This window comes from Gymnoscopelus microlampas (genome assembly GCF_963454915.1).
Source record: "Gymnoscopelus microlampas genome assembly, chromosome: 13".
NCBI lineage: Eukaryota > Metazoa > Chordata > Actinopteri > Myctophiformes > Myctophidae > Gymnoscopelus > Gymnoscopelus microlampas.
In genome coordinates this window covers 22,768,694-22,792,958 of record NC_139950.1, presented here as the reverse complement: position 1 = coordinate 22,792,958, position 24,265 = coordinate 22,768,694, and the positions used below count along the sequence as shown (strand labels likewise).

At 42.3% G+C, this 24,265-nt stretch overlaps 1 protein-coding gene across 8 annotated transcripts in view; it reads left to right on the top strand.

The window, feature by feature from the left end:
• The window catches only part of xpo1b (exportin 1 b), a 37,084-nt gene extending 13,279 nt beyond the window's left edge, over window positions 1–23,805 (top strand). For all 8 annotated transcript variants that reach the window (XM_084077302.1, XM_084077301.1, XM_084077304.1 and 5 more), the window contains 16 exons: window positions 3,736–3,864; window positions 4,744–4,902; window positions 6,184–6,381; window positions 7,982–8,120; window positions 9,462–9,643; window positions 10,754–10,910; window positions 11,071–11,234; window positions 11,902–12,036; window positions 12,964–13,147; window positions 13,501–13,607; window positions 14,844–15,038; window positions 16,260–16,428; window positions 18,293–18,427; window positions 19,142–19,301; window positions 20,340–20,436; window positions 22,212–23,805. In XM_084077302.1, coding sequence (XP_083933428.1) covers window positions 3,736–3,864; window positions 4,744–4,902; window positions 6,184–6,381; window positions 7,982–8,120; window positions 9,462–9,643; window positions 10,754–10,910; window positions 11,071–11,234; window positions 11,902–12,036; window positions 12,964–13,147; window positions 13,501–13,607; window positions 14,844–15,038; window positions 16,260–16,428; window positions 18,293–18,427; window positions 19,142–19,301; window positions 20,340–20,436; window positions 22,212–22,358 — 2,457 coding nt within the window. In that variant the 3' untranslated portion in view covers window positions 22,359–23,805. The remainder of the gene's footprint in view (window positions 1–3,735; window positions 3,865–4,743; window positions 4,903–6,183; window positions 6,382–7,981; window positions 8,121–9,461; window positions 9,644–10,753; window positions 10,911–11,070; window positions 11,235–11,901; window positions 12,037–12,963; window positions 13,148–13,500; window positions 13,608–14,843; window positions 15,039–16,259; window positions 16,429–18,292; window positions 18,428–19,141; window positions 19,302–20,339; window positions 20,437–22,211) is intronic.
• The last annotated feature ends 460 nt before the right edge of the window (window positions 23,806–24,265 follow it).

Here is a 24,265-nt window from a genome sequence, read left to right as displayed (position 1 = left end):
GTAATGTACATTCAAGGCCTAACCCCTCCCCCCCCCCACACACACACACCTTTGACTTTAATGCTAAAGAACGTGATCAAATTGATTGAGGCAGCAGTGAGGGAGTGATAGAGGCAGTAGTACCAATCGTGTACAATACATCAAAAAGCGGAACAATCCTCAGTATTTCTTCATTCAAAGTTATACCAGTGGTTTGTAAGTGTTTCCTTATAACACACAAAGTTAAGCTTTTGGACTAAAAGGTGAATTTGAGACCGAAATTTGGATTGAGCCCAAGTTCTACTCGCTGGGTGAGGCCCAGCATTAGCCTGCTGCTCCAGGCCCCACCAGGCCAACAGCAGCCATCTACCACCAGGCTCCACCAGGCCAACAGCAGCCATCTACCACCAGGCTCCACCAGGCCAACAGCAGCCATCTACCACCAGGCTCCACCAGGCCAACAGCAGCCATCTACCACCAGGCCCCACCAGGCCAACAGCAACCATCTACCACCAGGCCCCACCAGGCCAACAGCAGCCATCTACCACCAGGCCCCACCAGGCCAACAGCAACCATCTACCACCAGGCTCCACCAGGCCAACAGCAACCATCTACCACCAGGCCAACAGCAATCATCTACCACCAGGCTCCACCAGGCCAACAGCAACCATCTACCACCAGGCCAACAGCAGCCATCTACCACCAGGCTCCACCAGGCCAACAGCAGCCATCTACCACCAGGCTCCACCAGGCCAACAGCAGCCATCTACCACCAGGCTCTACAAGGCCAACAGGGGTGCATTTCGCCTTTCCGACATGTCGCCTTTCCGACGTTAACGAACCCTATACCTAACCCTAACCGCACGCGGAAGCCACTAGTCGGAGTGGCGAGATGTCGGAATGGAAGGAGCACCCCGGCCAACAGCAACCGTCTACCACCAGGCTCCACCAGGCCAACAGCAGCCATCTACAACCAGGCTCTACAAGGCCAGCCATCTACCACCAGGCCAGCAGCAGCCATCTATCGCCAGGCTCTACCAAGTTAGCAGCAGCCACTGGGTCTGGCCCAGGCCAACACCAGGCTCCACCGGGCTAACAGCAGCTAACAAAATGCCACTAAGATCGAAGAGCAATGTAGTTTTGGACGAGGAGACTGAGGAGATACAGAAATCACTGAACTATATGTCTGGTGAAATTTCAACTATCTCTAAACTGCAAAAAATGATACTGGACATGATGGGTGAAATTAAAGAACTTAAGAAACAATGTGCCGAGAAGGACACGATCATGTCCCTCCTGGAATACCGAGTGGCAGACCTAGAACAGATTACAGTACTCCCGCATAAATTATATTTTTGTTAGCGGGTTGCAGACCAGGCCTCTGTCATAAGCCCGGGCGGTTTCAATAGGTGATTGCATTCTTCAACAGAAAAGGCATTTCAGTCAATAACAACGACATCGAAGCGTGCCGTCCACTCCCTCAGAGAAACAAGGCATACAAACCAGCTATAATAATCCGCTTCACTAATAGCATAAGAATGCACTGCTAAGACAAGGAAGGAAGCTGAAGGGGTCAGATGTGTATGTGAATAAGCACTTAACTAAGAAAAATGCAGACATTGACAGAAATGCACGCTTTCTGAGAAAGCAGGGGAAAATTCTATCAACATGGACTGCAAACTGCAAGGTGTGTATCAAGTGGAATGGGTCACCGGAGGAGGCCAAAGTGTTAGTAATCAGAGACATGGATGAGCTGGACAAATACCAGTGACTCCACCAAGGTAATTACAACCCATAGACTATAGTAACTTCAGAACATGCACTAACTGGCAAATTAACTTAATATGCAGGAACTTGAACACGACATTGATCCGGACAATAACCTTTTTGACCATTTAAACAACACATTTTGCAATGAACAGTACAATGACTTGTATGTTAAGCCAGACCATGGAATATCTGTTATTCGCTTCAATAGCAGAGGTTTGTATGCCAATTACAAAAGTATCAAAGACTACTTAAATAAATAGAATAAAAACATTCAATATCATTGCATTATTTGAAACCTGGCTCTGCCCTGAGAAGGGATTTGATTTTGAGCTGAATGGATATGAGCTCAATTATATGAATAGAAGGGGGAAAAGGGGGCTATATTGATAGCCAGAAATATGTCTTAGGAGTATTTATAGATTTGAAAAAAGCATTCAATACCATTAATCATGAAATATTAATTAAAGGGGGGTGGCGTTAAACTGGTTGAAAAGTTATATGCAACAACAGAGGCAACAGTTTGTACAGATGGGCGACTATAAATCATCATGGACTGACATTACTTGTGGAGTCCTACAGGGGTCAGTGTTAGGCCCAATACTGTTTATTTTATACATACATGATATATGTATTATGTAGTGTGTCAAATATGTTGAAATTTGTTTTATTTGAAGATGATACTAATGCATTTTGTTCAGGTGAAAATCTGCAGCAGCTTTTGGAGATCACCACTACAGAAATGAATAAATTGTCATTAATTTGAACAAAACTAAGCTTATGTTATTTGGAAACCGTAAAATAGACACACAAGTACAAATGATGATAGATAATGTTAACATTGAAAGAGTATATGCAAATACATTTCTGGGTGTATTACTGAACCACAAAATCAGCTGGAAACCCCATATACTGTAAGCTATATAAGAACAAAGCTTGCACGGAGCATTGCTGTTAGGGGGGAAGCAAAACACATTTTGGACCATAAATCACTTAATATTTTACATTGCTCACTTGTACTACCATATATCAATTACTGTGTAGAGATTTGGGGTAACACTTACAAAGGTAATCTAAAACCATTATGCATTCTACAAAAAAAGAGCCATTAGAATAGCCAACAAGGTAGGATATCTGGATCTCTCAAATATACTGTTTACACAATCACATGCCATGAAGTTCATGGACCTTGCCGAATACAAGACTGCATTAATTATGTTTAGAGCGAGAAACAAGTTATTGCCAGGTAATATACAAAAAATGTTGGGTGATAGAGAGGGGGGTTATCTCAAAATACATTGTGTTAATACAACATTGAAAAGTATGAGTATGAGTGAATTTGTGGAATGGACTGAGTATGGAGGTACAACAAAGTCCAAATATGAATTACTTGCAAGTAATTCTGGCAAAAAGATCATATTTAAGAGGTATTTGGATGATGAGGGGCTGTGTTGACCTATTGAGCATCCTGGCATCCCTGTTCTGGGGCTAGTGCCGGGTGAGGAGAGGAGGATCTGCAGGTTTGTGACAAGTTGCATTGCAGCCCGTCATGGGCCTGTGGATCGGCTGGTTTCATGTAGAGTGTTGAGTATCAACAGGTCGGCTTTATTCATTTATTTCTGTGGTTATTTTTATTGTTTTATTTTTATGTTTTCTTTGAACATGCAGTGGAGATGTGTTGGTTGTGTATAAGAAAAAGAAAAAGAAAAATTGTGATAATCATCAGTGAATAGAGTTTGCATTGGCAAAAGGGGGTAGGAGTTTATAAGTTTACACTTCATCCTACTCATTTTCGAACATTGTTGTTGCTATGCTTGTTTTTTATGTTTCGTATTTTATTTGTTTTAATTAATGTTTGAAATAACAAAAAAATGCATTAATTTGTTCATTCATTCATAATAATCCCAACTACAACAATGATGAACCACAAGTTGTTACACAGCACACAGCTCTAACCTAACCACTGTTTCTGTCTCTTGCCCGTCGCAGTTCTTGAACGTGCCGATGTTCCGCAACGTGACACTGAAGTGCCTGACAGAGATCGCCGGCGTGAGCGTCAGCCAGTACGAGGAGCAGTTCGTCACCCTCTTCACCCTGACTATGTGTCAGCTCAAACAGGTGGGAGGGGGGCATACACTAGAGTCCTCAGTGGCAACCATGCTCATATTATCTCTCACACACATACATCTTTAAGTTGTAACAACATGATAGCTCATTGCTGCTTTGAAACAGAACGTCAGATACATGTTTTACATTTGAAGCAACTCGAATGAGGCTAAAGGTGCTTGCACGATGCACGATTGGGGCAGTCTTATAAAATCATGACATATCTCGGTGTGTGACATGACAATTGATCAAATCATAATTATCCTTGTAAGTTGAATTGAATCTACCTTTATCACAAAATAATGACCTTCATCTGCCGCCGTACGCAATCATTTATCTTGAGAAAACAAAAACAAAAATAACATTTGGACTCAGTCTTGATTTGGCCGAAAAGATCTACCTGGGTAGCAGATAGTGATATATTCCCTGTGATTAACACATTGGCTGCCGAAAACGCAGATCTGCGTTCTTTTGAGGCCTTACAACGCAGGCTGCCAAGAACGCAGATCTGCGTTCTTTACATTTTTTTAAAAAATAATTAGATTTGACCCAAAGACCAAGGAGATATGATTTTTCGAAGATTTAGACTCCCATCCACTTCCTTGTTAACTTAAAACTTAAAAATTCTGTATCTCGGCTCCTGAGTACTTTTATTTTTTCATTGAAAAAGTCTGGCAGTCTACTGTAGAAAATAAATAAATAATTCTGGCAGCAATGTGTTAAATAGATGAAACCAGTTAAGTTGCTGCAGAATCTGACACTGCCAGAACTTCGTCGTAGCCTATGGTGGGGTGTATTGGCTCGTAGATGGTCTTCCTTGACCCTGTCACACTGAACGACGCAAGACACTTATGACAAACATATGCCGATGTCTGTATTTCTTTCTTTTAGATGTTGCCCCTGAACACGAACATCCGTCTGGCCTATGCCAATGGCAAAGACGACGAACAAAACTTCATTCAGAACCTCAGTCTGTTCCTCTGCACCTTCCTCAAGGAGCACGGTCAGCTCATTGAGAAGAGACTCAACCTACGAGAGACTCTGATGGAGGTGAGAGGAGAGGGTCATTGTTGTTCCACTTCTGTTCCAGAGAAACCCATATTATCCAGGTGGTATCAGCTAATCAGGGTGGGTTTTTGGGGTTGTTGTAGTAAACAGAAAGAATAAAATGCAATTAAAGTTAACAAAGTTCTATTAATTTAATAAAAATCGGGTCCAGCGAGAGGCTTACTTGAGGGTTTATTTTTCCATTCTAGTGTTCTCTTGAATACTGTTCCACAACAGCTGTCCCCATCTAGCTACTGTAGTGACCCCAATAGATCACTGCACTCTCTCTCTCTAGTTGGAAACAAATATCGCTTCACAGCTGTGCAGGATTGCGTATGTGGGGTTTAGTACTGAAATTTGGTGCCAGTATGAGGCCGGTTTCGACAGGTCCGCTACCTACCAGACCAAATCACAATGGAGATTTCAGTGCTTCATTTCTGTGCCACTTAATGCCTGAGCTATCAATTTGCCCCCTGGTGCTCCAAAACAGACATTACAGGCAACAGCATCGCCGAACCACACTTATGGTGCCAGACTAGTAAACAACACTGCTCTGACCACCGTTAGCTTATTAGCAGAATAGAGGCCAATTTTAGCTTATTAGCTTAAACACGGTTCTAAAATACCTAAAGCCAGACGGTCTAAACTGTGTGGCTTTATTTCACTCCAAAGGATTGCAACACCAGGACATGCAATGTTTACAAGGGGGGACACGTTTTACACAAATTTAATGAAGCATCTGGTGATGCATGGGATACACTGGATGGAGAGCGATGCACTGTGCATAATGTTACATTTTTTATTCCGCCTCACAACGTTACTGCTTGCCTAATGTATCCGATCTACAAGCTCTCAATGCCTCGTGATGTGCGACGTGTTGTGCGCTTGTAAATCTCCTTTACGTTGGTTTAAGTTTAGAATAACCAACCGTAAAGAGATGTAAAATTAGATGCAAATGAGCTTCAGTTCAGTCAGTGATACTTAATTAAGTGTAACAGGATGATCAAGATGGGCAGAGTCGACAGACTCTAGACTAATCTAGTATATCTAAACCTTTTGTTCCCAATTGACTTGAGATGAATTGTGATTTCAATATCTTAATGAGCAGGATTAGATAAGAAGAGATTAGATAGTACTTTATTAAGGTGCCCAAGCAGCATGCAATATAATACATAGTATAATCTTAGCCATTATCCCTCTACCAAACCTTTATTTTTCAATTCACTGGATGTTCATCCACAAAAGCTCTCTCTCTCTCCCTCTCCCTCTCCTTCTCCCTCTCAGGCTCTCCACTACATGCTGCTGGTGTCGGAGGTGGAGGAGACGGAGATCTTTAAAATCTGTCTGGAATATTGGAACCACCTGGCAGCCGAGCTGTACAGAGAGAGCCCTTTCTCCACTTCCACCTCTCCTCTGCTCTCTGGAAACCAGCACTTTGACGTGCCCCCCCGCAGACAGCTCTACCTGCCTGTCCTGTCCAAGGTACCGCTCATAATACTTGATTGTCTAATTTACAGATTGAAGGGAGCTGGATGTATGATTATCACATATGCTTGCTATTACTGTAGGGAATGTTTCATCAGCAGTTGATGGGATGACAAAATGAACCAGACAGTTTAGATCATTTTAATAACGGCCAATAAGTCAGTTATACAGTATATATGTTATTAATTAATCACAATGAGCAGAGCAGCACTGAAGCTATAGGCTAGCAGAAACTGAGACATATGAGAGCAGGTTGAAAAAACTACACATGAAATATATAAACGTCAATGATGAACTGAAATGCACATCAACAGCATGATAGTGTCCCTTTAAATACAGATAGAGGGCAACTCAAGAATGTCTTTCCATTTATGTTTCCTAGACACACACACACACACACACACACACACGCACACGCACACGCACACACACGCACACGCATACCTCTAAACATTATTTTATTAACCCATTAAGACCTGAGGCCGATTCTACAGATGCCTTCTAAATCAGTAGTTCTCAAACTTAGTATTTGTAAAGTATTTGTCCCCACTCAGAAAATGCTTTGTCTCAGGGACCCCCCAGAAGAGAATCTTTGTGGGGGTTTTTTTTCGCCAAAAAAAAACCAAATATAGCAGATGTACAAGCTCGCAGCACGGCACGAAGTGACGCGCTGTGAGCTTGTATATATGCGAGTTTCAGCTTTCCAGAGTTTTCTGGAAAGCTGAAAAAAAGCAAGTGCTGTGAGAGAATGCTTTTTTGCTGCTGTTGTTCTTCTGGTCACTTTGTGAAGGAGCTATTTCACCACAGAGGAACCCAGCTGTGGCAACTGGGCTGCTTGTTTGTTATTACAGTACATCATGGACGAATAGAATACTGGCTTATTAAAGAACCATTTCTTATATAGTAAGCTTATACATTTCAACTCATCAAGTTGATGTACTAATATAAAGACCTTCAGTTAAGCCACCAGCTGATGCATGAAAGCATCGCTTGCTGTGAACAGACACCACTTTTGTGAAATATAACGAATTGTTCTTCTTGAGTATGGTAAAAATGTAACATTTACTTATCCCTGAGGATGAAGTCCGTAAATAATCTTTGACTACTTCCTAGAAGACAGCGAAGCAGTTGGATCGAGTGCAAGAGATCCCTGGAAAGTATTTAAATGAAGAGACACTCTAGAGTCAGCTTGCACCAGTGAAGTAACAGGTGGCTGTCAACAGGAGTCATAGTCTCTAACTATGACTCCTAGTTAGAGTTAGAAGTCACCAGCGAACGAAATCACAAACAATATTTTAATTCAGAAAGGGGAAAGTACATGTGTCATGCATGCTATTATACAGTACTTATGTGTCTGCTCAGCACTATTCTAATACAGTGGTGTTTGTATTTACAGTATGCATTAGGGTAAATGTATGTGGCGAGCGTGTGTAAGTGAGAGAGTGTGTGGTTGAGTGATCTGTGTGGGTGAGTGTGAGCTGTGCTATACATGTGTCTGCGTCTGTCCGCGCGGCAAGTCAGAGAATGTCATTAACCGCGCGCGCGTGTTATTTGTGTGCACGCCCCCCCGCTGACAAGCGTTTATCCCATGTGGCAGGTGCGCCTGTTGATGGTGAGCCGGATGGCCAAGCCTGAAGAGGTGCTGGTGGTAGAGAATGACCAGGGGGAGGTGGTCCGAGAGTTCATGAAGGACACAGACTCCATAAACCTCTACAAGAATATGAGGGAAACGCTGGGTAAGGATAAAAACTTTTAACAGCAGTCCCTGAGAGGGAACTGGGTTGGTACGGCAGCCAATAACAGGGTTCAAGTTGTGGATGTACCACAGGAGAAGATTACAATAAGACTATTAATACTTAAAGGGAAACTTTTAACACTTTAGTATCCATAATTATATTAAAATCAATCAATCCTTGCAATACATTTCAGTAAAATGGTATCAATTGTATTTTTCAACTGCATGGGAACAGAGACTGTACAAGAGTTGGGTACAGTTTGTCAGTTGTTTTAGGAATCAGGAGCAAGTGGTTAAATTGATTCTACGAGAACTAAATTATTTTGCACATTTAGATTTTATCTAGGAGCTCTTACTATGACCTCAGTGTTCTGCTGTTGTTCCTAGATGTCAGAAATCCCTTCTCAACTTTTTTACACATAAATGATTGTTATTTTCACACGATACCAACGCTGTACGTTAAGATCCAATAACATAGGGCCATGCCCACTGTCAACATCCTCCTTTTGTTTGTGTGTGGTTATTCTTTTTGGGAGGAACTAGCGATGCCCACAGCTACAGTGTGTAATGAGATGGTTCCCTCATCCTCTTCCACATGGGTTCTCTAATGTCATACCGTCTCTGCGGTGAGCATTTTAGCTTGGTGAAATTACTATTTCATTGATATGCAGGGACACGCACATGGTCTCATACATACACACACACACATACATACATATACATTTTTTTTGAATAAATCAGTGCTATTGAATACCCTTTACATCTGTGTGTATGTTTTACAAATATCGAACCAATGAAAAGTATTAAAAAGTGCTTCTGACTAAACCTCCTAACTCCATTGGATCCTCAAATTGTCGGTCAAACCACCTAACTCCAACTTTGGAGATTTTTCCCATTTTTTTTCCATTGATTAGAATGATGAAGTCAGAGATTAATGGCCAAAAAACTCCTAACTCCACTTGAGCTGTATTTGGGTAAAGTGATGATAATATAAGAACATATTGAAATATCTGACAATGTATACAGTCACCATACCAACTGATGAGGCAGGCAGACAGGCAGTATTGTGTTGTTCTAAAAAAAACACTTAATTTCCTGAAAAGTTAATATTTTGAACATGGCTGGTTTCGGCCCGACAGAAGAGATATGTATACTGTATACAGTGCATGCATCCCTCAACGTCCATCGTTCACATAATACAGTATATTCCACACTCGCTTAGAAAATAATGGCCATGTTTACACGTCTTTGTTAGGTAGATGTGAGAGAGAAAAATCTAAAGTACAACAAACTGTTAATGTTCAATTTACAATAAAATACCTGTACTGTTATTTGTTTACAGTGTACTTGACCCATTTGGATTACGCGGATACAGAGCGCATCATGACAGAGAAACTCCACAACCAGGTGAACGGTACAGAGTGGTCCTGGAAGAACCTGAACACACTCTGCTGGGCCATCGGCTCCATCAGCGGAGCCATGCATGAGGAAGACGAGAAGAGGTTCCTGGTCACTGTCATCAAGGTACTTTAAATTCTGGAAACACATGCAGTGTTAATTTTGATGACTAAAACTATGATGAACTAGAAAAAGTGCTCCTCGGAGCACAGGTCTCCGCCAGGTCAGGTAGGTTATTGTGGGTCAGCAATGTTCGGAATTCGCCAATCAGGATGGAATATAAAAAAACGAACGGAACCAACTTGATCACTTGACTATAGAGATGTTAGGACAAAATGTGTAAGTATTGCAAAAATCAGCCTCCTGGTGATCACATGACTATAGAGATCATGTGTACCGATTTGCGTGGTTCCCTAGTGGCAATGTGCGTGTGAAATTTCACGGAAATCGCAAGCTGCGTTCATTATTTGAGGCATCTTGTTCAAAACAGACCAATCCTGCAAACTTTGTAAGCCAACCTTAGCCAATCAGGATGGAATATGGAAAATCGGACAGATCCGTGTTGATCACATGACTATAGACATACTGTGTACTGATTTGCCTGATGTTTGGATAAAATCTGTAGGAGTAATATCAAAAAATGGGTTTTGCACAAATCAGTCTCCTGGTGGCGCTATAACAGGCCCATGGGGCAGAGGTTCTGAATTGGCATCCAGGGAGTGTGTGTGCACAGTTTCGCAGCGACCGGGCCAACGGTGCCAGAGATTAGCTGCTCACAGACAGATGGACACACGGACGGACACACGGACAGACGGACGGACAGACGGACGGACGGACGGACAGACAGGGGGTAAAACATACTCTCGCCAGGCCGAAAGACAAAAAAATCGCCTCTACTGACAAAAACAAAATAAAAACGTAATAAAAACTAAGCTATGATGACTAAAACTAGGACTACATTGATCATTTCGTCAACAAATAAAGGGAGAGATCCAGTAGAACTAATTCATTTTATGCTTGGCTGCAAGCTCATAGAGCTTGTAGATCGACTATTTTCGGCGTGCCAAAATACATTTTAAAAAGTCAAAAGGAAGAAAATCACTTCTTGTCAGCAAGCAACAAATTAGGCTTTACTCTGCAAGCTTTTGGAATGTGCAAGAGAAAAAGAAAACACTTGAAAATGAGTTATTAATTATTAAGTGATAATGTTCCACTGACTTTGTGTGTGTGTGTTAGGATCTCCTGGGTCTGTGTGAGCAGAAGAGGGGGAAAGATAACAAGGCGATCATTGCATCCAACATCATGTACATAGTTGGTCAGTACCCACGCTTCCTCAGAGCTCACTGGAAGTTCCTCAAAACGGTCGTCAATAAGCTCTTTGAGTTCATGCACGGTAAGAGAGCAGGTTTTGTGTGTGTGTGTAAGTAACATAAATTAACATAAGGAATTCTGGACCAAATGACAGAAATGTGCGTGCTTTTGTATGGGTGTGGTAATGGCTGTCATTAACTCCCGCGTGCATCCTCACCTCCTCCACCCCCACCCTCCATCAGAAACCCATGATGGCGTTCAGGACATGGCATGTGACACCTTCATCAAGATTGCCCAGAAGTGCCGGCGTCACTTTGTCCAGGTCCAGGTGGGAGAGGTAATGCCCTTCATTGACGAGATCCTCAACAACATCAACACTATCATCTGTGACCTTCAACCCCAGCAGGTCAGTGCACAGATATATTCGTATTCTCTCTCTCTGCCACTTCTCCGTCTCCGTCTCCATCTGTCTGTCTCTCTCTCTCTGTGTCTTAATCTACTGCAGTCTCTTACATACTATGTCAATATGCATAACATTGTTTTTTCCCCCTTTTTTGTACACATCCAATATATACAGATACACAAATAATGTTCATACAAATATGAATACAAATACAGTATATATACTAGCTCAACCCAAACACTGAATGGTGCAGGTCAGTCACCACCAGCATATCTGCTTAAGTCCTATGCATAAATCAATTCATAATAAAACCTGCAACAAAATAGCAGACAGATACTGTTTTGTGGAATTAATGAATAGTTCCTATATTTTGTCAAATTGGTTTTGTTTTAGCCCAGTCGAATAGTATTTTATGCCAGCCATTAACCATTTTTACTGGTCTTAAATTAAATATACTTGCCTGCTGCGAAGGCGAAGACTTTCCTGCTGATGTTACATGTCTACTTGGAAGACCTAAACGTAAAGACACATGAATGATTCATATCCACTTTACTTCAAAGGTCTTCTCCATCTCCCGAACATATCCCAAGAGATATGTATTGAGATTTGGTGCAATTACATACCAATATAGAAATTTTGGGTGTGTGTGGGTGTGTGTGGGTGTGTGTAGGTACACACCTTCTATGAGGCGGTAGGTTATATGATCGGTGCCCAGACAGACCAGGCGGTACAGGAGCACCTGATAGAGAAATACATGCTGCTGCCCAATCAGGTGTGGGACAGCATCATCCAGCAAGCTACCAAGGTAAGAGAGACCTGCCTACTACTACAGCAAAAGATACTCTCTAAACAAAACTACTGCCACAAAAACATGATCTAATACTCCAATAATACTGTGTTAGTAGACCAAACTATTACCACAAAAAAAATACTCTAATAATACGATGATACTAGAACAAACTACTACCACAAATATATACTCTTAATACTATTTTATACTCCTTTGGAAAGGTAAACATGTGTTGCTTTTTTTACTGTTTTTTTTTTTTTTCAGAGCTTGCATGCTGCTAAAATGCCAGTATTGCAGACAGATGTACTGCATTTCAGTCAGTGGCTGACACCAATGAGATAATTTAAAAAATAGAAAATGGAGGAGGGGAAAGACAGTTTAGTCGTATTGAGTGGTGTGTTGTTAGAGGAGGGTACTTCCAATTCAACACCACACCAGATTGATTTCATGAACTAGCAAGCACCTTAAAACCAGAAGGGACAGTACAAGTTCATGAACTCACCTAGGTTGTTGTTGAGGTTGGAATGAAAACCCAAACACTCTCAGACCTTCACGACCTGGGCCGGCCATAGCTGAGTGGGTAGAGAGAGGGGCCGTCTGGTAATCAGACCAGTGTCGCCCAGTCAAAGTGTCCCTCACCAAGATACTTAACACTTAACTGCTCCCCAGGGGCTGTATTAATGGCACCTCCCCACTGCTTCTAATAGTTAAGACGTGTTAAATGCAGAGAGCAAATGTCATGTATGTAATGTGCAAACACTGACGAATAACCCCCAAAACAACTAAAGGAGACTAGACTATTATGATACATTTTGACATAGTTGCGCATAGGGCTGGTTGTGATATAATGTTTTCAAGTATTCATCTGTTTTTATTTCAAATGATGTAAGGTTGCTCTCTAACCTCCTCCATTCCTCCTCCTGATCTCCTGTGGGGCTCCAGAACGTGGACATCCTGAAAGACCCAGAGACGGTGAAACAGCTAGGGAGCATCCTGAAGACCAATGTGAGGGCCTGTAAGGCTGTAGGACACCCGTTCGTCATCCAGCTGGGAAGGATCTACCTGGACATGCTGAACGTATACAAGTGCCTCAGTGAGAACATCTCCGCTGCTATCCAGACCAATGGTGCGTGTTATAGAGAGAGAGAAAGGGGTTTGAAGTTAACATTCTTTCTAAACTTTACAATGCTTTAACTTTACCTACTGTAAAAGCTCAAACAATAACCAGGTCTCCAGTAGTGAAAGTCCTGACTGAAGATGACAACCACAGTACACTATCAGACTAAAGTGAATTTGTCTTCTTTCTGTTGTATCCATTCATTCTCATGCTCTGTGTGTGTGTGTGTGTGTGTGTGTGTGTGTGTGTGTGTGTGTGTGTGTGTGTGTGTGTGTGTGTGTGTGTGTGTGTGTGTGTGTGTGTGTGTGTGTGTGTGTGTGTGTGTGTGTGTGTGTGTGTGTGTGTGTGTGGGGGTTTTTCAGGAGAGATGGTGACGAAACAGCCTTTGATCCGGAGTATGAGGACGGTAAAACGAGAGACGTTGAAGCTGATCTCAGGCTGGGTTAGCCGATCAAACGATCCACAGATGGTGAGTGGAAGCTCTGAAATAATTTTCAAAATATTGTTTCTATAGAAATGTATTCATTCATTCACCCTTTAATTTACAACAATCATCTGTTCACTCTTATATATTCATCCGTTCACTCTCATTCATTCATTCATTCATTCATTCAATGAGAGCACTCCTTTCAGGAACGGAGGAACATCATCTTTGTTCTCAGCACAACAGATGTAACTATACATTTTTCAACCAAAATAGTCTCCTTCAGCTATCGACCAATAACATGATACCCGGTCTGTTGTCGGGCGTGACACAGCACTTTGGCTGAGGGTGACAAGACTGGTAGTAGAAAAGAATTTAAACTAATCCAACTGTTATTTTTAGATCAAATACAAAGCCTTCATTTTAGCATGGCTGAGTTGTCTACTTCCTGGTTAAGCCACCCATTTATTAGTGGATTATTCATTATTTGAGCTGTGGAATCCATGGATGGAGGACTTCATTATGTTGTCTTCTTTTATGTATTTATTTTGCTAGTTATATTTATCGTATTGAAGGGTGGTGCTGAAATGGAAATATAATATTTGACATTTATGTCAAGTCCCAAAATTTGGTTTAGCTGTGTTGTTGCCCTTACATTCCCACATTACATTAGCCTCACAAAATACTCTCTCATACCCCAGTTGCTTGGAATATTTTATGATTAGCATCATAATCATGTCTGAGCTTTGGCTCATGATAAGTCTTAATAAGGTTTGTATTCATATCAAAACTCAGCAGTGCAACTTGTTCAAATGGAATTTGAACTGCTCAAAAATCTAGTGTCTGTTTTTTATGGGGCTGACCTCATAATCTCTGGATCATTGCACTCTAGTTCCAAGGTGTATTAATTTATTAGCCACCATACTAGAGGGGAAAAACATCACTACCAAATGTTTAAATTTGAAGTGCTGAGGATCAATTGTATGACCTCATAATAATAATAATAATAATGATTTGATCATGTTCGTGTTGTACATGATCAAAACATTATCATCACTGTTCACATGTCCTACAAACCTACAGTACAGGCTTCATGAGATTGTCCTACTACTTACAACTTCACCAAAATGTATGGTATAAATAAATCAATTACAATAATGAATTTATTCTGACCACAATCCATGGTTGCAGCCCTAATTATCATCATCCTCATCAGTGTGTAATATTGATCCACGCTAATCTATCTGTCTGACTGTCCATCCTGCCTTTGCGTGTTTCCAGGTTGGGGAGAACTTTGTCCCTCCGTTGCTGGACGCCGTTCTGATCGACTACCAGCGGAATGTCCCCGCCGCCCGTGAGCCCGAGGTCCTCAGCACCATGGCTACCATCGTCAACAAGCTGGGAGGCCACATCACCGGCGAGATCCCGCAGATCTTTGACGCCGTGTTTGAATGCACACTCAACATGATCAACAAGGTAGGGGCTGAGGGGACTGTTTTTAACTGTCATATGGGTCACACTGTGAACATTCTCTTTTGGTTGATGGATCTTGTATTATTTTCAATTGTTAGATGGAAGACATTTTATTTAGATGGTATAGGAGCCTGCCTACTTGCTCAGGGGGGACATTTTATTTGGACCTTCAGGTCAAAGGTCGTGTCAAACCAGAAACAGGATCTAAATGTCTCAATAGAAGAACAGGGAAACCAAACCACCCCAACTGTATAAGTTATATTGCACTAGACCATACCCGTGGGGGGATATGCGCACATGGCAACCTGGGAGCCAGCGAAAGTCCCGTCGCACAGATCGCACAGATCCGTAAGAATGTTTTCTGTGTACACGCGAGTAAATGAAAGTCCTTTAAGTTTAAGCACGTTGTCTGTGTGTGCGCGCTTTCTGCATGAGACAGAGGTTATGAGTTGGTGTCACATTAGCTCTGTGTGGAATTACTGGGCTACCTTAAGTCAGTCTGTTTACGGTGTGACATTGTGTGTAATGTAATGGTGGCGAAGCGTCCCCCACCTCCCCCGCGGCCGGTCCCCCCCCGCCCCCCGCATCGTGTGTAATGTAATGGTGCCGAAGCGTCCCCCACCTCCCCCGCGGCCGGTCCCCCCCCTCCCACACACACACACACACACACACACACACACACACACACACACACACACACACACACACACACACACACACACACACACAGATCCGTAAGATTGTTTTCTGTGTACGGATTCGATGTATGGATTCGATGCATGCACAGTTTGATCTCTCGTTGTATTTTAAAGCGCTAATAAACAGCTGAGATTTGATGAAATTGAGAAACGGGCTTCGCAGTTGTGTTCAGATCGTAATGGTCAATGGCTGTGTGCAAATTCAGATCAATTGCTCCAGCCAGTGAGGAGAACCGGGCACACATTTTTGGCCTCACGACGGTCGACCACAGAGGTTTGTCGAATTATAGGAGGATTAGCATACTCTACCATACAGATTGGACAAAAACACAAAATACAAATTTCTTCACTAAATAAAAGTTACATAATACAGCTTTAATATGAACTGGTATTCATAAGTGCTGTATTTTGACTGAAGATGTGCCAAGAACCAAAAACCAAAAGCAAACTTTTAATGGACAATGAAACTTAGAACATAATGTGAATGTGCCCTAAATTCTTTTTTTGGATGTTTTTGGTTGAACAGAACTTTGAGGAATACCCAGAGCACAGAACCCATTTCTTCTACCTGCTCCAAGCGGTCAACTCCCACTGCTTCCCAGCATTCCTGGCCATTCCCCCTGCCCAGTTCAAACTGGTCCTGGACTCCATCATCTGGGCATTCAAACACACTATGAGGAACGTTGCTGACACGGGTAAGGATGCCATGACGCATGCACACAAACACTTACAGTGAGTACGCTCGTGAACGCATACACTACGCTCAGCGGGACAGGTGAATGTGGACAAATGCACGTAAAAAGACATTCTCTCTCCATATGTATATATGTATGTACTTATGCGGCTTTAGGCACACTGTGAATTCATACTGTGATATTTAGCATTGTGAAGAATACAGGGTTTCCCACAGGTCTGAAACATACTTGTGGCTGTAGGCAGGGGAATGGGTGATGGTTGTCATCATCATCCATGACTTGTTGTTACATAATGGTCTACTCTGCATGTGACAAATAAGTTATAACAAAAGGGTTTGACCTTTAACAGTGATGTGATTTATTTAATGCTTTAATTTTCATACACATTTCACAGACCCCCCCCCCCCCCCCCCCCATCCACCCAACCCACGTAGGAAGAGTAATATGAAGTAAAAAAGAAAAAGAAAGAAAGAGAAGAAGCTAAAAACAAGACCTTTTTAGCATGTACAAAGATGGCTCTGTCTGTCAGAACACTTAATCTTTCTTGGTTTTTCAAAGAAAAGCTCCAACACATGAACGCCTCTGGTGCTGCTCCATTTATCCACATTCAAAGACATGCAGCCAGGTGCTCCCCTTTCAATCTGTTTCACCACAGTTTTGACCTGAATAACAGACTCCTGGTTCTAAATTAACAATACAGAAATGACTAGATGCAGAATAAATCCATAATTTAGTGCTGAGAGAAAGATCAAATAAATCTCCTCTCCCTCAGCACTCTTAACTACTTGTGCCAGGAGCTTGTCTCTCTGACCCCCCTGGAAAACCAGTTTAGTCTCTGCAGTGCATTTTGACTCACTGTTGACTGCAATTGTAATTTCAAATCACACATTTCAAAGTGCACTCCTCGGAGTGGGTTTCCTACCCAGGGCCTGCAAACTGATACATCCTGAGCACATGATTCCAGAGATAATATGTACCGATTTGTGAGCATTGGACACAATTTAATGATCCAAGGGGATTTCTTTGTTTTTTATTGCACGACCTACGGCTCAAAGGTTATGGGCCAAAACGTGAAGCGGGCTGTTATAGTGTAGTCTGGGAGGCATTGCCTCGGAGTTTGGACAGCGGGGGCGCGGCCACTGCGTTGTGATTCAAATCAACAGCCAATGAAGAAAAGGGGGCGGGATCCAAATGCAGTGGGTGTTGCATCTAAATAGGATCGACGGGAAGCAATTTCCCCTTGAGAAATTTCGGCCGCCATTGTTGTGTACTGCTGTTTGCCTCTCGTCGGACTTTTTACACGAGTTGCACAGCTCCAGACCAGTAAGAGGCGTGTCCGCTCAGATTCAGAGCGTAAATTACATCCCGCCCACAAATCCCAGGGCTCTGGCCCAGAAGTTCCTCGCCGAGCCGGCGAAAACTTCTGGGAACTCAGATTAGTTATAGTGCCACCATGAGGCTGTGGGGTGCCGGTTCTTCCTTGGCCTTATGGGGGTGTTTCACGCCAATTGGTCCAGCGGTGCCGGAGATAAGCCGCTCACAGTCACACAGACAGACAGACAGACAGACACACGAACGGACAGGAGCAAAAATCATAGTCTCCGGCTTACAGCCTTCCAGCCTGGCGGAGACAATTAACTGACACTTGTACGTTTTGAGGCTTGTTGTAGACAGAAAAGAGAGACAGGAAGGTGAGGGCAGAGAGGATGAACGACATGATGATGCAACGCAGGTGTCCAGCCACACTGGAACCAGAGATGATGTTGCGGTTGCGTAATCAACCCGTTTATATGTTCACCTACTGGTGTAGCCCCTGTATATAATTCTCAACTATGAATAACTATGTATTCATGATCCCCTTCAGGTCTGCAGATTCTGTACACACTGCTGCAAAACGTGGCTCAGGAAGAAGCTGCAGCACAGAGCTTCTACCAGACGTACTTCTGTGACATCCTGCAACACATCTTCTCTGTAGTCACTGACACGTCACACACTGCTGGTGAGCTTCCACAATCACACACGCCCAGTTTGGAATGGTTATTTGGCACTACTCGGTGCGCTCGAATATAAAGCATTCAAATATAGCATAGATCAGATTCAGATATTACTGGAGTAACAGAAATGGGATCGCAATGAAGGCGTATTTTATTAAAAACTAAAACACCCAGACAAAAAGATAAACGCAGACCTATGTAAACGGCACACATGCTCTTCCCCGACAAATCTGCAAGAATACACGCACTTAACACAAAACCCCAGGCCAGCTGCTTGGTGATCCCAACAGAGACATCAGAGTTGCTGCGTTTGTCTCCCAGTCACAGCAGGTGGTCAGGCTTCCTGTGTAAACTGGCATTGTTCAGTTAATGGATAAAACCATAGAAATAGAATATTTACAAAATGCACGAGGATACAGTTTGTACTTGGATGTTTCAGATAGATCCCAAAGCAAGGTGTTCTGTGCAGAAACTGAGGCTTCAATATAAAGTTGTATCAAAGAGAAGAGATAAAGTAGTGTTATCCATTTAATCCCTTCCATGTTTTAAAAAATGTCTTTTGTTTTGGTTTTGTTTCATTCTTCACAGAAAATGGCTGTATAAAGAGATGGCATCATCATGATGGCATCATGATAATAGTCAGAAAAAGGAGCACCTTTTTCTTTTTTTTCAGTCAGTCTTTGCTTCAATATATCGATCTGTCTGTGTGTGTCTTGCAGGTCTGACCATGCATGCGTCCATCCTGGCCTACATGTTCAACCTGGTGGAGGAGGGTAAGATCACCACAGGCCTGAATCCAGCCAGTCCAACCAACAACCAGGGCTTCATCCAGGAATATGTAGCAAACCTGCTCAAGACAGCCTTTCCTCATCTACAGGAGTGAGTACAGACATGCAGAGAACACATACACACACACACGCACACGCACACACACACACACACACACACACACACACACACACACACACACACACACACACACACACACACACACACACACACACACACACACACAGACACAGACACAGACACGACACACACACACACACACACACACACACACACACACACATCCAGTGGTTCAAACCTTTTCTGGATCAGGCCACTTCAAAAGCTCGAAAGTGTTTGCGGCCCACCCATCTGACCACTTAGTCAGATGGGTGGGCTATGTGTATTTTCAGAGCATGCTTATTTTAATGAACAATCCATCGATTGTGTTCCGGCTCAGATCAATGGAAATAACGTAGTATACTTTAAGTTACTTTTTATCGGTATCACGATGAAAACACATTTCTTTGTCAATTATTGGGGGTCCCACTTGCAATATCCACAGGTTGGAAATCGCTGCTGTACTCTATACCATTGGTTCTCAAAGTGGGGTTCCGGGGACCCCCAGGGGTCCTTGGGGGTCATTTTGCATTCAATTCAGTTTAACCACTTGAGCCCGATATACAGTACATTGGCTATTTGAAAATAGCCGATCTACAAGCTCACAACGTGTCGCTTTGCAATGTGTTGTGAGCTTGTAGATCTGCTATTTTCAAAAACAATATTGCAAAAATGTTTAACATTTAGAATATTTTTAAAACATTTTAACACAAATCTTGTATGGGGGGTCCCTGGCACAAAATATTTTCAGATGGGGGTCCGCGGCCAAGTACATATCAATTTGGGGATCCTTGACATGAAAAAGTTTGAGAACCACTGCTCTATACAGCAGCTCACACACATCACTCATTCTCACATGCACAAACTCATATTCCCAATCGTTCCGTCTCACTCTTTCTTATCCCCGTCTCATCTCTCATGGTCCCTCTTTCCTCTCTCTTTTCTTGCAACAATGCGTGTTCATTAATTAATTTTCTGTCCTCAGATAATATCTCCCTAAGACTGTGTGTGTGTATTTGTTTTCTGCAGTGCCCAGGTGAAGGTGTTTGTGACCGGGCTGTTCAGCTTAAATCAGGACATTCCCGCATTCAAGGAGCACCTTAGGGACTTCCTAGTACAGATCAAGGTGAGGATTTCTCCATCTTTTCTGTGAAGTTTGAATAGGTTTTCCACACTCACTCACTCAACTCAGTGCACAGTGAAAGCAACATTATACAAAACGTTGCAAAGCATCATGTTGTGAGTTTGTAGATCAGTTATTTTCAGTGTGCATCACTAGAGTGCAACTAAGCATAAATCAGGCTTTATGAAAGTTTACAAATACACCCATTTAATTGTTCTGTTGATGCACTCATTGGGTGCCACTGTAGATGAAAGTAAGGAGACTATGAATAAGATATAGTTTAATGGGGTGATGTATTACTGCCAGTGCTACTATAGCCTCTTCAAAAGTTGTAAGCTAGAACCCAATAGGCTTTGGAGGGGATTGGATCACACAGCCTGTTGGTTTCCAGACCATTTCTCCTGCCCTTTAATATCTTAAAAAGGAGAATACGACTTAAAAATGTCCATTTCCTCTCTGGGCCTGGGGTGGAGCAACAGTGCAGTAGTTAAGTAAGAGGTGATGCAGGATTACTTTGCGTCGGTCCTGCGTCACGGAATCTGGGTTTATTTTCCAATGACCTCATTATTATTTGACACAAAATATAGATTTTAAAAATGCTTTTCTTAGCTTACAAGCTTATCAATGTAAACAGAGGCAGAACAGCATTCAGCTTATTTGGAAATAAGCTTATCAATGTAAATGGAGGCAGAACAGCATTCAGCTTATTCAGAAATATCAGACTGCCTTGATTGTAATATACGGTTGTGGGATTGCTACAGCTGTCTTATCTAACCGTTGAATTTCTAACATGGTCATAGAATTTGGCACCTTCCCTATCAACTCTATACCTATACTCTATTCCTGCTATAATCCGGTATACTTGTGTGCTAATAAACAAAACCAAGTATCCAGTGGCTAATGTAAGGTCCTGCATGCCTCTGGCATTGTTGTCTATTGTCGGCAGTAGAAGAGCTTCATCCAACCATTCTCACCACTGTGCAGAGGACAGCTTATCACCAGCTACATAGCGATCCGCTGAGCTATCGGTTGCCATAAATAACATTTTCCTGCATTGCCAGGTCATGCCTTTAAGTCCATGGTCTCTCTGCTCATTGTCTGAATAAAACTCCTGTAGTATGGAGCCAGCTCCACTGAGTTGCTGAAGTCGTTCATCAGAACAGAATATTAACTTGAAAAATGAATAGGTCTCCTCCAGGCCAGGTTGTAGAAGTCAATCTTAGCCAATCAGGATGAAATATGAAAAGTCTGACTGGTCTGTCTTGATGACATGACTATAGTGTATAAATAATGTGTACCAATTTGCGTGATGTTTGGACAAAATCTGTAGGAGTAATGGCAAAAAGAATGTTTCGCAAAAATCGGCCTCCTGGTGGCACTATAACAGGCCAATGTGAAAACTTTGGGGCAGAGATTCTGCTCTGGCCTCCAGGGAGTATGTGCGCATAGTTTCACACCAATCGGTCCAACAGTGCCGTAGATGAGCTGTACACAGACGTACGGACAGACAGGGGACAGTCTCGGCCACGCCTTCAACCTGGCGGAGACAATTAGGTGGAAAAATTGGTTCAGTCTTTTTGCGTTTATCATATCAAGAGAGACTTACACCTTACCGTAGTTACCGACACCTTACAGTACACCATACTGTTTATGTGTGATGTTTTTTCCAGTATATTAATATGAATGTGTTTGTAAGTGGACCGTACACTAAGGGGACACGTTGGGATACATTCAGGCAGCCTAGATTAAACAGTTATACGTTGCTCTCCGTCTTGCAGGAGTTCGCGGGCGAGGACACCACCGACCTGTTCCTGGAGGAACGAGAGGCATCTCTCCGTCAAGCCCAGGAAGAGAAACATAAGATACAGATGTCTGTCCCTGGCATCCTCAACCCCCACGAGATCCCCGAGGAGATGTGTGACTGAGCGGCCAGCTCAATCAAACTGTACAGTCCTCCACACAAACATGCAAAAAATAAAACCCTAACCACAGTAAACATAACACAACCTGAGAGGAGGAGAGCGAGGGGCTGGAGAGTGCCCTTCTCCTTCCACCATGGTGGCCGTGCGGGGCGAGTCCCGTTGGATGTTTGTCGACCAAAACAATGCCAATACTATGTAAATGATTAACCGTGTCACCCTGTGGCCCTTTTTACATAATATGCGTTTTCTATGGAGACTTTTTTTGTGTAATATCTTTCCAGAAACGATCCAGGCTTCTGTTTCTGTTCGGTCTATGGCCCATCCCAAGATCTGCATGAAGAGGTTGCTACAGTTAGGACAACTTAACCATAATGGGTTTCTTTTGTTTTGTTTTATTATTTTCTTCCTTCCTCGTTCTGTTTTTCCTCCCTATAGTCCCCATATATTTGTTTATATATAAATATATTATTATATACAGTCTGAGCAGAGTTTTTGTGGAGAAGAAAAACACGGAATACAGTATGTGTCAAAATAAATCTGCATAGAGGCCTGTAGAACTCTTGTGATACAGGCAAACGAACAGGAAGGAAGTGAAGATGTGGTCTAGGTTCTAGAGGCGTCCGCACCCTTTGTTCTGGTGCCCCACTGACTTGTGGGAAAGAATGTGAATCGAACGGATTATGAATGAAGGTCTGAGAGATGCTACTTGAGGCATCAGTATCAGCGTCCATTGCTCATAAGTTGCGTTTAAGTAAAACAGGAAAAAAGGATAAAATAAAGTGTTTGGCCACGGCAGGAGTTTAGTTTTTGCAGTTATGTGCATATCATCCCAATTGTATAGCATCTTTAATACCATGGGAACATAATTGGTTATTTTTCCTTTTATTCTATATTTTTTTGTCTATGTTTTGCTGTTGTTGTTGAGTGTGTGCGCGTGTGTGCTGTCGCCGAGACGACATCAGCCTTTTGTTTTCCTCTAAGAGGATTGTTGCTCATTTGTGAGCCTTCATTAAATGGGATGTGGACTTGATATTTATGGGGGGTTCTTGGTTGGCCGGTTGGTTGCATCTTTATAACATCTGTTTAACTCAGACGGTTTTTTGAGGTTTTTGACTTGTGCTAATTTACACTGTTTACCATGCTGTAGTGCTTCAAGACACTACGTTTAGAGCAAAGTAAAATAAATTAAAAACTTGGTTTACATTTAATTTTGTATTATTTTTATTTTATTTTTTGCATTTGTTTATTTTCCATTTGTATCTGTTGAGTTCAATCCAAATAATAACAAAAGGCTTTTATCCAGAGAGCAATTTGATTGCCAATACGTTTAATTAGGCAAAGGAATGTATAAATCCATATAAGCACCCGATCTCTAATGGAAAGTTTCCCTTCTGAAAGTGTTACATTTGTTGTGAACTTTTTGAACTGATTAAAGTTGAGAATTTTATAACTCTGCATTTAGCACAGATTTCTTTCATGTCAAAACAAAGGCGGCATCAGAACTTAAAGGACCATACTGGTATCAATACATTCTGTTCACATCTTCTGAATCGAAGGAATGACTGTTACTGAACTTACAGAGTATATGTTAAGCATTACTCACACCTATGTCGTTACATTGTTACCACAGCAGCCAATGCAATAGGTCGACGATGTCTGAATATAAAAATGTATTCTGATCTGATCACATGCAAATAACAGTGTGGATTTGAGAAACAAATTGGATTTCCCTACAGTCTGAATTTGAGCCCAAGCTCAAATAAAGCCTATGACAAAGTCATGGTCTCTAGTGGGCTTCACACTGGGTGACCCAGTAGCCACACACTCCTATTTGATCTGACAAGTGTTAAATAAATCCTGCCCACTTCCTCTCAATACTGACACACATGAAGAGTTTTTGTAGGTGCTGA